At 44.7% G+C, this 18,771-nt stretch overlaps 1 protein-coding gene across 3 annotated transcripts in view; it reads left to right on the forward strand.

The window, feature by feature from the left end:
- Positions 1–2,606: 2,606 nt before the first annotated feature.
- Positions 2,607–18,771, forward strand: part of LOC147631993 (pathogenesis-related homeodomain protein-like) — a 66,326-nt gene continuing 50,161 nt past the window's right edge. The window contains exons 1-3 of one of the 3 annotated variants that reach the window (XM_086808540.1): positions 2,607–2,891; positions 3,211–4,048; positions 4,138–4,303. In XM_086808540.1, the coding sequence (XP_086664666.1) occupies positions 3,348–4,048; positions 4,138–4,303 (867 nt within the window). In that variant the 5' untranslated portion in view covers positions 2,607–2,891; positions 3,211–3,347. Of the gene's footprint in view, positions 2,938–3,162; positions 4,049–4,137; positions 4,304–18,771 lie in introns of those variants that run through there. The other 2 variants (XM_086808539.1, XM_086808541.1) reach the window with 2 other exon arrangements.

Here is an 18,771-nt window from a genome sequence, read left to right on the forward strand (position 1 = left end):
AAATAATACTCCGTACCATGTTGGGTGTTCACGTGCTATGTATGGACCATCATTAATGTAACACCTCAATTAATGCCATCGCACTGCTCACATCACCTATCTCACAAAAGGTAACCATGTCAATTACAATAATTAATTGGAATCCAGGCTAAACCCCAAGCTTTTACATTACAAATTTTCACTTATATCAAATCTAATAGAAACTCTACAATGGAGAATGCAAAGCTCAAGTTGATTGTAATGATTACATACAAAGTCAATGGTTAAGAGGAAAAATCAAGATAAGCTTATTAGGATGTACATAGAGTATGCAAAAAACCAAGGGATAACCTTGAGGCTGTACTCAAATCCAAAGCTTCACATAATCATAATTTCATACATTCGGCATTAGTTTATTAGCCTAAGTGCATCCATAGGCATGCACACCCTTTTATTATCTCAAGCACCACAATTTACCATGCTATGTCTACTTTAGCTTATTAGCCTAAGCACATTCAAGAGCATAACTTTATACTTTCTCATGCTACTACTGTTAGTTTACTATCTTGAGTTTTAACATTTTGTATTAGTCTATTAGCCTATGCACATTCACACGAGCATACCCTTGTGCTTTCATGGGATATCATTTAGTTTACTATCTTGAGTTATAACATTTTGTATTAGTGTATTAGCCTATGCACATTCACAAGCATACCCTTGCGCTTTCTTGGGCTACTTCCATATTCATTGAAAAGTAGCCTTATGATTTCATGGGCGGTGGCATATGGGTTTCACTGGTGCAATGTCTATTATTAACATTTGATTATCATCAAACTAATTAAACAAGGAAATCAAATAATTAATCGAAGCATTTGGTGATCACAAGAGAGAGTGTAGAAAGAAAGGAAGTCCAATGATTAAATGCATGAGGATATAGTTGCTTTCTATCCCCTTAAAGGAGAGAGAGAGAGAGAGAGAGAGAGAGAGAGAGAGAGAGAGAGAGAGAGAGAGAGAGGAAGTCCAATGATTAAATGCATGAGGATATGGTTGCTTTCTATCCCCTTAAAGGAGAGAGAGAGAGATTCAACAACATTTGTGAAAGACAAAAGAGGTGCAAGAGACCAAAATTTGAGTACATCATGCGGAACACCCATCTACGGGAACTGGTAGTGTCTAATACACCACCACACAAATTAGTTTAAAAAGTAATTACAGGTTTGGTGTCTAAAAACATGTTTAACATTTGCAATGTCATCCACTAATTTGCATTGTGAATCTCAGCCGTGGGCAATGTGTCAAAGTATATTGTGAAATAATTTGACAATCCGAGGCAAGTGGGCTCGGTGGAAGTTCTAATGTGAGAGAATGGAGCTACGAATGAGTCTAGCCATAGTATCTCAACTAGCACCCCCATTCATCTTGACGAGTATGTTTTAAATCGGTCTCTATCATTTGGTGCGCTTAGTAAGCTCGACTCATGAACGTTAGAGATGTAGCTTGCCATTGTGAGGCTTTTAGAAGGGTACCCTAAACGAAAAGCCAAAAATGGCATATAACACCAAAAAGGTATAGTGCACATATAGAAAATGCCCAAAGCATGTGGGCCCTGCCTTTAGGACTCAAGCTATTACAAAGAAACTTCACCTTTGGTTGTTGTCCCAGGTGTAGAATTGCTCTGGAAGATGGGGGGCATGCCTTCTAGGAATGTCTAGGTATTAGAGGGGTATGGGGTAGATTTGGGAAATGGGTATCCAACAACATAGGGGTTCAGGGATTTTGGGGAGATTGGTTACTTGGCAGGCAGGTTGATGCTGAGAGAGTGGTAAATTTGGTGTTTGGCATCATTAGATTCTGTTGTTTGTGGGAGATATGGAATTCCAGGAACAATATAGTCTTTCAGAAAGAGATCACCAAAAAAATCTCCTGACAATCCGAGCATCATGTGAGGGATAGGATGATGTTGCACTCCCACACAAATGCTAGGAGCACCACTCGACCACGTGGAATGTTGCTGATATGTTTCAGTTAATCCAGACCCTGCAGGCTGGGATTAGATGATCTGCTCCACGGACTGGCAGACTCTTGTACATACTAGGTCTTCCTAAGTGTTGACATCATGCAGGGATACTCAGGATATGATATGAGAGCAAAGCTGCCTAAGTTTGGGCCAAAGACAAGAAGATGGTACCTAAAGGAGAAGCAACCAATCTACACTTTTGCGGCCTTTATTGAGAACCCTGTGGGAACCAGACTAGTTGTGAAGATCTGGGCAAGAGGAGAGGTCTTGGAGAAGCAGTCTCCCAAGGGATGCACTTCTGAAGCCACGATGATTGCCTGCATGTAGCATATCTCTTGGGGTCAGTGTTCCTTTGTTTGGGAAGATAAAGGTGGGACCTCATATGCATGTTACTTAATTGTAAATTGGAAGATCTTGGTGTGGATGAGGATCCCTCTGGCTTTATAATTTGTTGTTTCTAAGAGAAGAACTGTAAGAGAACTTTTTGTAAAGTGCTGGTTTTGTTAATATTATATATATTTACTGCTCAAAAAAAGAAAGAAAGAAAATGCCCAAAGCATCCCCTCAATGTCACAAATGGTATATTAAATGACTTCTAAGTATACGTATCACTACTCGTAATGTCATGGGATTCCTTGGATTTATAAGTGTGTAAGACTGACTGTGTGTGGGAGAGAGATACTCTTCAAATTCCTTGGATTTAGAAGAGTGAAAGAGTGTGTGTGTGAGTGAGAGAGACAGAGAGACCCTTCAAATACCTTGGATTTAGTAGAAGTGTGAGTGAGAGAAGGCAATCTTTGAAGTAGCACTGGAATGACTGGCCTTGCCCATGTCTGGCATTGAAGTCTCCACGCATATAAGGGCTCTGGATACTGCATCGACGATGTACGACATGGTACGACATTGCCTTTTCTGACCAGATTCATTGCCCTCACTGCTTTGTAAGTTTTTTTTTTTTTGGTTGTTTTTTTTGGAGTCTGCGTGCATGTGTGTGTGTGTGTTTTGGGGGTGGGGGGAGGGTTCAACGAAGCTTAGATCAGAAGAAAAGGGGGAAAATATATAGAAATTTGGAGCATCTGATATCTCTTTCAAGGGAGATGGCTTTTGCTGCCTTGCTGCTGCCTTGCTGCTGCTTTAATCTGTTTTTTTGAACAAAGTAATCATAGCTTATTACATTCGGATCTCATCTCAGGGTGTTTTTTTTTTTGGATCAGGAATATCCCACCACTAAGACTTTCTGAAGACAAACATGTGGTACGATTGCCATTCTTAATGGCAAGGGAACACAATGTTGATGTGCATGATCTGTTCACTTGCCACTGAAACTTTCTAACCAGTAATTTTCAAAGCAATGCGGAAAGCTCAAGGATCAAAGTTTTCAGCAGAGTCAAAGAAAATTCAGAAATCCTGGAACACATCAAACTGCTCTCGTGGCGAAGCCGCAAAGAGGTCAACATCAAATCGGACTTCCAAAGGTGTACCTGCGAGGGTCGAGAATGCCAAGGGGCGGAAGGTTATGGATCATTCTCAGGCTCAAATAATCGCCTCTATTCTTACAAGACATCGCTCAAGAAAGGAGGACACAGCCACTACAAAATCAAATCTGCAGTCAGCTGAAAGCTTCCCTTCAACATGCGGTCCACAGACACCTAGGAAATTGTCCAAAAAGGTGGTGACAAGGACCTCTCAACCCGGACCTTTGCAAGAGATCTCAAAGTTTTCAAAGAAGAGCCCTAAGCCCGATTCTGGAAGGCACGGTAAGGACAAATGGGTAGTCTCTTCGAAGGCCTACAAAGGAAGCTCAGCGAATCATGTGGCGAGGTTGCTGCGATCCCGGACACGGCTGAAGCTCTCCAATAAGTTGCAGCCCAAGAGGGTAGAGCCAGCAAGAGAGACCAAAAAACGGCAGCGCAAGCGGAAGAGCAGAGCAGACGAGCCTCATCAGGATGACATGTCTAGAATCAAAAAACGGGTGAAGTATCTCCTCAACCGGATGAATGTTGAACAGAATCTCATTGATGCATACTCAGCAGAAGGATGGAAGGGCCAAAGGTCTGTGCTGCAGAACCAGGCATTCACATATGTACTTGAGAATTTGCAAGGGCCTCCTTGCTAATCCTCTGTTTTTGTTGTTGTGGCAGCCGGGAAAAGATAAGACCTGAGAGGGAGCTGCAGAGAGCAAAGGCCCAGATTTTACGATTCCAACTCGGGATACGCGACACAATACAACAACTTGATTGTTTGGGTTTGGAAGGCACAATGAAGGAATATATTTTTGATTCACAGGGTCAAATCTACCATGAAGATGTAAGTTCTCTTTTCTCTCTCTCACACACACATGCATACGTACGTATGTATGTACGTACATATATGCATACACACATTTTGTTAGATACATCACTTACTTGAGTGCCACATGGACATGATTCTTAGCATTAGTAGACTCAAAGGCAGATATAGGGGAAAAATGGATCAGATTTTGACAGCCCAATAGGCGCCAAGAAGTGCCCTAGATGGGACATCTATTGCGCATAGTATGAACACAATTAATGATATTCATGTTAATATTTTTAGGTGTGAAAAGTGATGACTGATTAGAAAATGATCAGTCGTATGTAGTTAAAAAAACAGATGAGGTCATTGATATGCCAGTATCTGCTAGTGCCAGTCCCTAAAGCAGCAGAGGTAAGTTGTGGGTTAGAAGGAAGGCAGGGGCAAGCAGCCAATTTCAACCCGGGAATAGCCAGAACGGCAAGTAACCTTTTGTTCATGCATTGGTAGCAGTAACGACAGTAGGATGCAGCTGGATCTCCTATAGCTGTGCATTTTTCCATTCTGTATATTCGTTCATGCAATATGTAGTAGATCAGATCAATTCAGCCTTGTCTTCTGTATATTTGCAGTTAAGTAATGAAGTCATGTGATTAGTGTTAATAAGCAGCTTAATCAACGTTTAATTAGCATCAACCTCATTAAATCAGCATCAACCTAGCATGCTTCCTCACATCGAAACCCCGGAACTGAAATAAGCCCGTAGATATATGGTTGAAACCTTAGAAAATAGATAACTGTTGCATGGCCGAGAGTATAAGCGCAGGTGTGTGAAACCAAAAAAGAAAGTGTATAGGCGAGCTAAGGACCCAGGCGGTGATACTTTTTGGAAGGAATTGAGGCGGCGACGAGCTCAAGAAGGGGAATTGGGGGAGGATTTCGGGGATTCCAAGTGGAGGTGTGGCTAGAGATCCCACCAGAGAGGAGAGTCGTGAAGAAGCCAAGAGACGCTGGGGTTTGGTGTAGCGGCTCAGGGAAGCTTGCTTGTGTATACCTTGCTAAGATTGAAGGTTGTTGTGATGACGGTGTTTTGTTTGGGATGGAGATGCGGGAAATGGTGTGAGAGAGCTTGGTTCTGTCCAGAGCAGAGGGTGCAAGGGTGACACAGAGTCTTGTAGGATGGTTGGTGCCCTAGGATCTCTGAAGATGCAACTCTGTTGGAACTTGGACTAGTTCCAGTGCTTAGCTCAACTTTCCCTTTCTGTGTTCGTGGTGGAGATATGCAGGTGGCTGCAGCCTTCTTTGAAGTTTGTACCTGTGAAGATGAAGACAGTTTTGAAGGGTTGCTGGGGTATAATTGTGGAGGTCCCTTGGTTCCATGGGGTCCTCTCTTATCTGTTCAATCTCCAAGTCTCAGGATGTTGAGACGATGATTTGTTTTTATCTAGTTGATGAAATCTGAGAGTTTGGCTTGTCTCGGTTGTGAATGGATGCAAAGAGTTTGTATTTGATGTTTTTAGTTGTGGTATGTGTGTTGTTTTTGATTTAGTTGATGGAGATGGACCACTGGGGTATGTCGGTTTGCTGTCTGGGGTGCTGGTTCTGAGTCAGTGCTGACTCAGTCAGTATCAGATGAGAGGATACAGTAGTCAGTTGCGGGTCAGCTGAGCATCAGAAATGATCAGTTGAAGGTATAAAGGGCTAGTGTTGCTTTATCTCGGTTGGAGAGAGGAGATTTTTGAGTCGGTCTAACAGTTGGAGGATTGTTAGCAGTCAGCAGTCAGACAAGTTTGTGGTTTGAAAGGTGATTCGGTGTCACCTATGTGTCAGCTGGTGTCAGTTGAGTGTTTATAGTGCTGGATCCTTGTGAGATTTGAGTGTTTGGATGATCTAGAAGTGTCAGCGGACACTGAGGAGAGGAATTCTGACACAGAAGTCAGCTGAGTCTATTTCTGTCAGCCGGGTCTGTTTCAGCCAAATTCAGTCAGACAAGTGTTAGCTGTGTATTAGCTGAGGGTCAGCAGAGTGTTCAGGGAGGCCCTGGGGTTGTGGATCTAAGGTTAGTTGATGCTGGAGGATTATAGAATAGCTTGGGGGACTCAATTCGGACTGGGGTCAACATCCAGAACTTGATCGAGTATACAGTCAGAATCTGACAAGTTGGTGTCAGCTGGAAGTGATTGTAGCTGGTGGTCAGATAAGGGCAGCTGAAGGTTTGTAAGTAAAGATCCAAGCTGTGGGGGGTCAGAACTAACCTGGGAGGATGTCTGGAGGAGTCAACTGTACTGTTTGAAGAGTTTATCAAAGGGACATCAGCGGGGTGTACTAGTGCCTTCATTTGGTGTTTGTGTTGGGTTGTGGTGCACGGTGGTGTGGTTCGGACGGGCTATAGAGGTAGGGATCCCCGACACATCAACGTATGTTACACATATATGGAAGTACGCATTTACTTATACACAGATTCACACACACACACACACACACACACACTGTTACATAGTGGTAGCAGAAGTGTTTTAATGATGATTGAGGCGTGCGTTAATTACCGAGCTGGAAAAGATTGAGAGAACGGGAGAGAAGTGATTTACGCACTTAGGGCCCCCACCTTTGCAGGTGTATTTGCTTTATTGCTGCAATTGTGACAAGTACAATGAATGAACTGAATCTGCCCTAAATGATAACTGACCTGAAAATGCGTTCTCTTGGGATAGAAACTGCCTTCTTGAATTGACTTCTGGTGGTGATTCTTGACGACTTTCTTCAATTCCTCCAAGCCCCGTGTGCTCCTCTTGAGTCAGGAAGATTCTCCACTTGATAGCTTGGTCAATGGTGCCTTGTGGAGTGAGGAATCACTGCTCCATTGTAGATGGGTTTGAGAGAATGGGAAAAGAGAGCTAAAACTTGATTAGGACTTAATCATGAATAAAATAGGGATTAATCAGCTAATGATGAATCTTAGGAAAGTGACAAGGCTCTGATACCAAATGTTGATAAATCATGGAGGCTCATACACAACAAGAAAGCTCATGGTTGAACATAATGAAAAGAGAGTATGAGAAAATCAAGAGCACTATGTTAAACACACATAATGAGCATTAGGATTAGCATAATTACAACATCAATGGAGGAGTAATCAGGTGTGTATCATTCATGATAATGTGCCTTTTGAATAGGCTGAATACAAGGCATGAAATGTGTCATGGATGGCCCTCCTCAATCATCACCTGCATTCTCTCTAGATGCTCTCTTGGAATCTCTCATCAAAGTCAACATTGGTGGTCTCCTAATTGCATGGGAAATAGACGCCTTCTTCTAGGTAGAAATGGGCCCTTTCACAAGAGTAAAGCCAAGATTTTATGTGCCCCAAAATGACCTTAGAATATGGGTATGAATATTGGGTGCGTGTCCCAACAAGGAACCATTCTTCTTTTGGACTAGCAAGACTGGTGAGCAATATGGCAAAGAGTTTGGTTGAACCAAACCCTGGTCCAAAAGCTCTGTCACCTGTTTCATAATCTCCTCTTGCTGTGTTCCGCTTACCCTATATGGAGGTCTATTTGGTGGGGAGCTACCCGGCACCAAATCAATGCGATGATCCTCGGGTCTCTCAGGAGGTAGCTCTCTTGGTAATGCATCTGCAAAGCAATCCTTGTATGCATTTAAAAATTTCAGCCTTCCACTTGTGAGAGTATCTACACATACATCATTACGTTCAACCTTATCACGAACAAAGACCAAGTACACGGAAACACTCTTCTTCATTGCTTTATTAATATGGATATGAGATACAACTGGGATGGAGTCTCCCTCATGGCCAGCATCTATAGCATGCATGTGGCTTTTATGCATAAAAGTAATCCTGTTGGTTTTATACCACACTATGCGGTGAAGCCATGGTTTCCTAAGCAATACATCGCATCCATTGAGGGGTGCAACCAAAAAGTTCTCATGATCAAGGTAACTTTGGATATGTATGTACAACTTTCCAATGATCGGGGCTACTTGCACTTCTTTACCCACAAATGCGGCCTCCGCGTCTATTTGGGGTCCCATGTCCCCTATTTCAATACCCAAAGTGGCTGCTGTTTCCGCAGAAATGAAATTATGTGTGGCACAATCATCAAACATAAAGAGAGTGGGCTGATCTTTGAGTTGTCCCCATGCTTTACATACTTTTCTCTCTTTGTTGTCATGCTTTGTATTCCCTCGTAGGTCGGGAATGGCATGCACATTTACCTTTGGTTGCTTCTCATTTTCCTTCTTCTTTTGTTGTGGGCATTCCCTAAACATGTGATCTTTGCTACCCCATGATTTACCCTCCTTGGCATGTTTCTCCCTTTGCTTAGGAGTGAGGCTAAAGTTGTGCTTTTTCTAAGAGGCATCCTTGGGCTGCATATTTTCAGCCTTCTCACCACTCTTTACATCGTTCGCAAAACTCTTTTGCTGGTTATGACCAGCCCTCTCTTTGCCCTTGAATGCATAGTCTCCTTTACAAGAACGTTGCAATTTATGCTCTAATTGCTCGGTGGCAAGAGGATTTGCTATATTGTCCTGCAAGGTAGCATTGTGGTGAGTATCAAGACCGGACTTGTAGACTGGTTGAAGTCTAGACTTGAACTTCCTTTTCTTCTTGGGCTCACCCACAAGCAAGAATAGCGAGACCTCTAAGTAGATTTTCCAAAACTTTGTTACATGTCTGCACATGGACTCATTGTCCTTCCTCAATCTTATCGCACTTGCTCATGATTAGAACATGTGTTGCGGAAGCGTGTTCTTGATTAACGCTAAGCAAAGAAGATTAACGTTAATTCTATGTTTAGCAAAGACACAAAAGAGAAGGAGAGATAGACCTAATCTATTGTATATTGCCAAAACATGCTATATATACAATGATCTTGCTGATTCACAGCTTCATGCAAATGATCTTATTGATTCAGAGCTTCACGATGCATACCAAAGATCCCTGTGGCTCTCTACTTGCAATCGGGCAAGAGAAGGTCTTGCTGATCCACCACTGTGTCCTTACTGCCTTGCAGACTCTGACAAATGGATCCTCTTGATCTTTGAATGATCATCTTAATGAATGCCTAATGATCCTATTTATAGGGAAAAGGTATGAATTCGTAATCAAGTCGGTTTTGCCTATTTTTTCCCACACAACATTGTCCCCAAAAGTCATATTTTGTGTCCAAACTATGCCCAAAAGGTGTCCCAACCATTGGGCTATGTCTTGGGCACTTCCGAGAGCCTGTAGGGCTGCTAAATCCGCTCTAAATCTGCCCATATATTTGCTAATGAGAATATACATGTCTATGAGCATCGGGATTAACGGATGCACATGACATCCCCTTGTGCTTAGCTTGGAGCATTCGGGTAATCCATACACCTTTGCTCTGATTCCGTTTCTGGCCAATCGAAGATTGCACTTCATATCCATTGGCTCAATCCCCAAGCTCTCTAACTTGGTCTTCAAGTTCTCTGGCTCGGTCTCTAGATTTTCTGAATCACATGTAGTCTCTTCCTCCTTCTCACAAGATTTGGAGAGATTTTCTAGAAGCTCCTCTGAAACTATTGGGATGATCTCATCCTCCTCTAAATAGGATTTGGAGAGATCCACCCGCTTGATTTGCGGTTCTGGTTCTGGTTTTGGTTTGGCTTTGGCTCTAGCTTTGGCTCTGTTTCTGGTTTCGGCTCTGGCACAAGCATCCTGGGTAATGGCACCTCCTTGGAAACACCTCTTTCTGTGATCACGTCTCCCGAGAACTCTTGTCTTAGAAGCTCTCTTTTTGTTGTGTCAACGCTCTTAGTCTTGGGTTGCATCACAACCTAAGGTGATTTCTCCTTGGCCTTTGTTGATGTTGCCGTGAACTGTGTCCATGTTTCCTTGAGGTGTACCCAACCTTGTTCATAAGTTGGGCTTGACGCGTCTCTTCTTGAAGCTTTACTTGATGTGCTTCTTTCTCGCGTTGCCGACGGTCCTCTTCTATGAGTTGTGGCCTATACTCGGCCATGATTTTTTTGTACTGGGCTTGGCGTTCTTGTTCCCTTTTGTATAGTTCTTCATCTTCCTGTCTCCAACGACTCTGCATAGTCTCATACTCACGCCGTAACTCTTTTTTCCAAGCATCATTGCTCTCCATCGAGGTGAGGTTTTGGTGGAGGGAGTGGCAAAAAGAAGTCTTTTCCTACCTAGGTTAGACCTAGGCTAAGTTAAGTCTTGTGCAGATTCTACCGAACATGCAACCTATGCTATATGCAAAAATGGACAGAAACCCTAAAAACGAAAACCCTAATTTGGTTTTTCCACTTTCCACATTCAATCTAGGACTTAAGACACTGTTGCTAGGACTGAACGCATGCAAAATATGAGAACCCTAATTTTGGCATGCAAACCCTAATTTTAGAAATCCTAAATTTCAGCATGCATAGATTCTATCTAAGCTCATGCAAGATTGGCCTAAGCTCTGATACCAATGTAACATGGGTTGCGGAAGCGTGTTCTTGATTAACGCTGCCAAGGCTAGACAAGGTACAATAGATAGGTCTAGGGTTTACCCCTATTGGGAAGGCCTAAGGCCAAAGATATTATAACCTTTTTAATGTACTATGAATATACTGAATATACAGCCATATCTTTCTCTCTCTCTCTCTATTCTTTGTCTATGCTGATTGTTCTTGCATCAAGTGCTCCTTTGCAGTGCTTAGGGCTGAAAGAAGACTCTGAGAGCTTCTACATGTGATATTGGTATCAGAGCTTCAAGTTGATTACGAGATATTGTTGCTACCCATGTCTCACCCACCCTTACTAGATTTTGCAAGGATGAAACCATCACCCGTGTCTTGTTCTTTTGGTGGTGTGGTGACCAGGCAACATTGTATCAAGCTATGCTAAGTGTTGTTTGTGTCCCACAGGTCTAAGGAGAAAAATGCAGCATGTGTCAAGACCCCTATAAGCTGGTTGGTGTGTAAGGGAAGAGTTTCATGAGAGTTGGTAGCTAGTTGGGGTTACCTGTTGAGAAGCTTTTATGGAGCACTCCAAGGGACGAAGTTCATCCAAGTGGTGGAGCCAAGGGTGCCTGGATCAGTTTCAAGAAGAAGGATTCATGTTTGTGTTTAGGGACTAGGCTGACCCTAGATGACTATCATCGTCCCTTGTCTCCACATATGGTCTCCCATACCTATCATCCCTCCCTTCCTAGCAACCGTTTCACTGAAAACCTTGCCTTAGGTCTCTAAATCCACTCCAAGTCTGATGTAGAGATCTTTGCATCGGTTCCACTTTGTCCGGTCATCAAGTTTAGCAGGAGGGGATGTGATGTGCACACATATACATGGCTCACAAATCAAGGCGAACCCTGATAGATACCAAATAAACAGCTAGATTAAGGCTCATGCCAAGGCCAGACAAGTTATAGAAGATAGGTCTAGAGTAGGGTTTCTTTACCCTTTTTGGGAAGGCCTAAGGCCAAAGATATTGTAACTTTTTTAATGTCTATTGAATATACTGAATATACGACCATCTTTCTCTCTCTCTCTCTTCTTTGTCTTTGCTGATTGTTCTTATGCAGTGCTTAGGGCTGAAAGAAGACTCCTAGAGCTTCCGCATGTGACAACGAATTCGGAAGTAGCCCGAATACCCATCACACACTCATGATCAAGAATCTTATCTTGGAAAGGAAGAGGATGATGATTCCTTTTGATGCAAATATTAAGAGGTCGAAAATCAACACATATGTGCCACTTACCTCCCTTCGTTGGAGATGCCACTGCGGGTTGTAAGGTTCTAAACCAGCCCAAACCTTGTGCGAAAAGCCTGTACCATAGCGTCCCAATCTTGATGAATGGCTTGGGGCAACGAAAAGCACCAATAACGAGCATCGTTCTCAAGTCAAAATTCAAAGTTTTGGATGTGTTTTTAAACACTCCATCTGTCTTTGACACTCATACGCATATACTTTGCAGGAAACACATCCACGGACAAAGAACCATTAAAACACATCGCCATCCATACTGGAAAAAGATAGAGAAATCACCGAAAATTAGTCGGCAATCCGCATCAAAGAGAGGTCTCTGCGCTCATCACAATAGTGATGCGTATGAGGATCCGTGTAAATGTGTCAATTCGTGTTCATGCAAGCGTCAAGAGGGTATTGCCTCAACTAGTTTGCACGTATACCACAACCAATAGTGTCCCATCCTTCAATAGTCCACCAAAAGCGTTATCTGAAAGGTTCCACACACAAGTGCCAAGTGTGCAGGGACGCTTTTCAAGCAAAAAGTCATTGTTGAGGACTTAAGAGGTCTTTGGTTCCTTGAAAAAATAATCCCCTCATGGGAGGATTTCTTGGATTCTAAAAAGCTGATAAAGCCTTTAACTTTTTTGCTTTTTGGGAAAAACAATGTTTTAATAATATAGATTTAAAACAAAGCAGCCATGCGGATGTTTGCTTTCTCGGGCTCGGTGTGGCCATGGAATAACACCATGTGAACCACTTGCGCGTTACGCGAGCTTAGCCACAACAAGAACTAGCCCGACTACAAAGGACCACATTGCCTAGCCACACTAGGCAAGGTCGCAAAGGCCACAAGTCTTACCCAAGGTAGTCAGGCTTAAAGCATCACATAAAAGCACAGCATGCCCGAGACTCAATCCTGCGCCCCCACGCTGTTGAGAGAACAACTTTAAACCACCGCGCTAAGGCTCTCTTGCTGTCTAGTGAGCCATGCTATACATATATATGTGCCAATTTTTCCAGTGTTTTGATCTCCAAATATGGACGGCAGTGATGTTTTCTCCTTCTCCTTGGCTTGCTGCGTCCTTGCCACCTTGCTGCTATTGAGATCATACTCCAAGCTTGACTTAGTTTATGATGTGCTCCACATAGTCTATGCATGCTTTAAAAAACACCTTAATCTCCAAGATCAAAGGAGTGCTTGCCATCATCGTCATCTCCCAAGCAAGACACAAACCTTCAAATTGCATTTAAATTTAGGAGAAGCATAGACCCCGAATCTCTTGTTATGCTTCAAGTTCTTAAGCAACACACAGCAGTCGCCTAGCAACAAAAATACAACAAATATTATGCCTATTGTCAATGACGCCTGTTGACCGCTGAGCAACGTGCCGACCTATTCTTGCATCCAGAGGATGCCTTTCTGGTGTCCTCCAGTGCCCTGATTCCTCTGTTTATCTGCTACCCTTCAGGGATTAGTTGTGGTATGAGCATGTCCATGTGCATGCACATGAAAAGAACACACACAACCATATTACTCTCATGAACAACGATATCTCCAAGTCTCTCTCTCATGAGTACACACGTTGAAGCTCTCACTCTCCCTTCTCTTATGGTCACGTGCAGCCTGCACTTGGATGCCACGTGGATATATTTGTACAACAGGTGCGAGACCTGGAGTGGTAATTGGTCCCTTGTGACCCCTAGTCTAGGACGAGTTAGCTAGGGTTCCAATCTAAGTGTCGAGGGTTAGTGTACAAGTCCTATACATATCCTAGTCAGGTGTGCAAGTCCCGCACATAGAACAATGCCAATCGGTGTGTGAAAATATACCCAAAAGGGTATTTAACCCAGCCCAAAAAGGGCCATTTACTCATTTACACTTTATTTTTTATCTGCTGGCCGACTGCCTATGCTGGCCGACCAGCACCCTGCCTTTCATATAAATATGAGGCGCCTCCTAATGATCTCCACCACCACCACGAGTACTTCCCTGCTGGGCGTCTACTTCAGGACTGCACCGCAGCGTTTTACTCCTCTCTGCTGCTGGATTGGTTGCCTGCTTCAGGACTGCACTTCTGCGTTCTTCTGATCCGGCTGCTGCTGTTGGAACAGGCCGCCTACAACAGGTGGAACCTTTCCCTGCTGCTGAATTGGACGCCTACATCAGCAGTGATCATCAGCGTTTTTCTCACGAGTTGCTGCTGCTGGTACAAGCCGCATATATCTGCATTTTCACCTCAGCATACTTCTGCGTTTTTACATCAGCAGCCATCATGACATAAGCGCTTACATCTGTACTTACATCAGCGCTTACATCTCAGCCCTACATCAGGCATATATCGGCACTTACATTAGGCTTACTTCGGGATTGTTATCTGCGTTTTTGGGACAACAGCCTTCTCTGCTCGTTCGGAGTCTCACATAGAGCTCCTGTACTGGACTTCATCATTTATATACATATCACCATTGCATGCTGTGTGATTTGCTCTGATCTTTCATATATTTGGTCCTTTGGTCTTTTTTTGCCCTCACATGGTATCAGAGCTATCGTGAGCAAAAGGATTGAAGACCTTGAGAGTACACAGCATGGATTGTCTACCCTCGATTCCAGAGGATCAGCCTTTCATACTAGATATTGACTCTCCTTATTCAGATATAGATCACATGGAGGATGGGACTCCTCATTCACTTGAGAGCCCTGTTCGAGGTCTTTCATTGGGAGACGACCAGCCTATTTTTACCTACTCACCCTCTACACCCTTGGCATATGGTTTTTCTTCTCCGAGCTCATCAGCTGTTACTTCCAGAGGAGGATACATGCCCACAGCCAGTGTGCCAGTATTGGACCTAGGTATTCAGCCTCAACTAGAGAGCCCTGCTTCTCATTCTAGCCGACAAATGGACTTCGGTATGGGACTCTTTCTCAGGAAGGACACGTACCTCCTCGGTCGTTCGGAGATCCATCATCATCCTTGCCGGTGACCGCGTCAGGTTCGTATGTGCCTTTTAGTATGTATGTTCCTAACTCGTAGCACAGGTTCAACAAACGGTACCATCAACTACCCTTGATCCCTGGCATTTTGTGAACCCAAACAGAGGAGGGTCCAGGAGTATAATTCACTCTTCGACTTCTGGTGTTCAAGGAGGTAACATTGTTTTCTCCTCTGGTTCACTTTCTGTCCCTACTCCTAATGGGTTATGGAATACTGCTCAATTTCAAGCACAAAATCCTCCCACCCAACCCATATCTCTCCCTACTAGTGTTGGCGTGTAGTCATCACCGCCTGCACCTCCTTTGGGTTTTGCGTATGGGCTCTATCCATCCCAGGTATCTTTCAACACTATGTCCTCTGGCACTGCGGTGCCACCCAGCATTCTGGGGTATCAGGGGGTTTACCAACCCATCTCTGGCACTGGTGTTTTTCCTAATTATGTGCCCTCTCCAGGATTTGTGCCTCAACCAGGTATTCGATTTTCTGGTTTCTCCTCAAACCTTACACTTTGGATATGAGCACCAGCCATTCTGGACTCCCCCACCATCTTCCTTTCATGTTTCTATGTCCAGAAATGCTTTCACAGAAAAGACTCGTTTTAAAAGGGTCTCATTATACAACATGGGCTAATCTTATGGAACAAGTTTTTACTTCCTAAGATTCCTGGAACCTAGTAAAGGGATTTGAACCAAAACCCCACCCTTCCCTAGCACCTCCTGAAGTCACTAGCCATAGGGAAGCTAGAAATGCCACTGCTATAGTGGAGCTCATGCAAGGCCTTCTGCCAGAGTTCCATTCTCAACTCCAGCAGTATTATCCATGTTGCCTCTCTCTTTGGTCACAGTTGGGGCAACCCATGGGCCATGGCATGGCCCACACAAGTCCCACAGCTTTGTCGGCCAACCCTTACAGGGCATAGGCCTAGTTGGCGAGCCTCTCGGAGGCGTGGGCCACAATTGGCCAGGCCTGGGGGGCTTTCAACAACAAGACGGCCAAGCCTTATGGGCAGAGACACAAGGTGGCCAGATTTTAGGCAGCCAAACACCGGCGAGCAGGGTGCTTAAGGGTTGTGATTAAGACATGAAGGCTTCCGCTATGTCACATAGTGTGTCTCCATTTTTTGTTAAAAAGAAGGATGGATCCTCCCGATGTTACATGCACTGAGCTTGATCGTGATAACGCACAACAGGGCCTTCTTTATACCTTTGTGTGGTGAGAATCTTTACCATCCAGTTTAGAGAGTAGAGAGAAAGAAAGAAAGAAAGAAAGAAAGTTATATTAACGTCTACGGAAGATCCCAAGGGCCTGTGAGACCAAAAGTAATACAATGGTACCATGGATATATTGAGCCATGGAAAACTGAAAGAAAAAGTAAAATGAAAACATTTGACAGTACATGTGATCAACAGATGACCTTGTGTAGAGTGAGATATGCTGTGATCAGCTAATGACGACACCCACGTTGGCCAAAACCGATCTGATGGTGTAGTGAATGTCAGGCCTCTGTGTGATGGGAGCGTGTCATGTCAGCGGAGAACCTCACGAATCTGTCTTTGTGTGGTGGAGGGTGTCACAAATGGGGGCGTGGTTAGAATTAAGTACTGAAATCACAAGATTTATCATCCTTTGATCAATGCCATATCCCACATACATAGCCATAACAATTGATTATACAATGTGGAAGTACTGAAAAGAAATGATACTGCACTAGGGACCAGAAGATGGGCTGGTCCCTTCCCCCCTCCCCCCCCCCCCTTAGAGGATATGTATTGCCTTAAGGGAGTAAGAATTTTACAAGTACATAAAACGGGTGGATTGGCCCAGTCATACACCACCGTTAAGGGAGTAAGAATTTTACAAGTATATAAAACGGGTGGATTGGCCCAGTCATACACCACTGTTCCTTCCAAAATGATTGAACATGAAAACAACTTACAAAAACTATATTTGGCCACAAGTAGCCCAGCTACAAGCTAGTAATATGGTGCCCAACACCCTTCACTAAGATTGCCCAGCAATCCCAATTTCTGCAAATGTAGCTTAACCTCAATGAGATCAACCATCTAGTGGTTGAAAATCAACCTTAGGAAAATACCGAGCACTTCCCAAGGGTTCTCCTGCGTAGAACTGTAGCAACCGGAGACAAGATGATTCTTCCACAGCTTCAATCTTTAGAATTTGTCTTCTTCTTCTTCTTCTTCTTCTTCTAACTTGAATAGAGACTTTCAATTTTGAATTCCATGGCTAGAAATCCTCATGCATACGACATGCATGGCCAGAAACCCTCATGCATGCGACATGCAAGCTTTTTCAGCTACATGCATGCATCATGCAATGCTTTTTTTTTTTCTCCTGGAAAAACGATCCTTCTATTAGTTAATGAGAAAACGCCATAAGGCTACAAAGCTCACCTCGCAAGGAGGGATAAAAAACACAGTGAACACCTGAGCTCCACCCCCGTGGCTGGCCGCTCTCTTGGGGGGCTACCTAGTAGTACATGTGGGAGGTGAGAAAAGCCAAACTGGAGGCCTATAGTGCCAAGTGACATCCTCGCCCCTCGCGGTGAGGAAAGGGCCAGGCTGCCAAGTGCGGAGGAAAGCCTTGCGGCGCCCTCTCATGCGATCCGAGTCGCCCTGGAGTTTCCCCCAGTGTCCTCTCAAGGTGTGAATGATGTCCACCCAGAGGGCCTGTATGATCTCTGCCGGTGGAGTCGCCTGGCGGTCAATGGCGCGGGCCCCACGACACATGAGACCGCGATTCAACCATATGGCCACTGGGAAGTCGAATCAAGGGGTTCCAGATCAATGGCTGCCTCAGGCGCTCCTCATCGGTGCCCGGGGGAGTCTGGAAGAGTGACGGCCTCAGATGCGCCCAGGCCCTCAGAAGGCTAGCTGCAAAACGCTCCTCGAAGCCAAGGCCCACTCCTCTGGATCGCTTCTCTGTAAAGATCCACCTGATGCTGGGGTCCAGGGGCCGCTAAGAGAAGGAGTGCGGCTGAGCATCCTGGAAACAAGAAACTCCTTCCACGGCTCAGCGCCTGGCAGGAGGCCACGAACTACCAACTTGCCAAGCAAAGCTCGGCTTTGGCAAATAGGATCAACAATGCCCAGGCCGCCTCTCTCCCTCGGCTAAGTGATCACAGCCCATGCCACCTTGGCCTTGGCGGGCCGCCCGTCGCCACCGGACCAAAGAAAGTTCCTGATGAGCCTCTGCACCTGGCCAATGCACGCCCGAGAGAAGGCCCAACAAGAAGTGATGTACCACATGGTAGCAAGCAGAACCTGGTTGGCCACAACTACTCGGCCAGCCAGAGATAAACGAGCGGTACTTCAATACAGAAGCTTCTTCCGAATGCTTAGAAGAAGGGGGGCTATCTGCTACTCCGGAGATATGTCAATGCCCACATAGCATCCCAAATAATGCACTGTAGTGCCGGGGGGCAGCCACTGAAAACCATCAACTGGCCTCCAAGTCGGGGGGGGGCATAGAACTGACCCACAACCCACACGACTTGTGCCAGTTGATCAAAGCGCCTGAAGCTCTGCAAAACCTGTCCATGGCTGAGGCGAAGCGGCGGAGGTTCTCCTCACCTCCCTGAAGATAGACAGCAGTGTCATCCGCAAACTCCGAGTCTAGGAGCTCCTCCGAGGTGCGGATGGGAAGCTGGAGGCCCCGCAAACCTGTATCCTGTGCCGTCAAAAAAGTGCTCATGGCCTCCGCCACAAAAAGAAAAAGAAAGGGCGCCAAGGGGCACCCCTGCCGCACCGAGCGCGAG

The sequence above is a fragment of the Cibotium barometz genome, chromosome 14, assembly GCF_041138505.1.
Source record: "Cibotium barometz isolate CiBa-2024 chromosome 14, ASM4113850v1, whole genome shotgun sequence".
Lineage (NCBI taxonomy): Eukaryota > Viridiplantae > Streptophyta > Polypodiopsida > Cyatheales > Cibotiaceae > Cibotium > Cibotium barometz.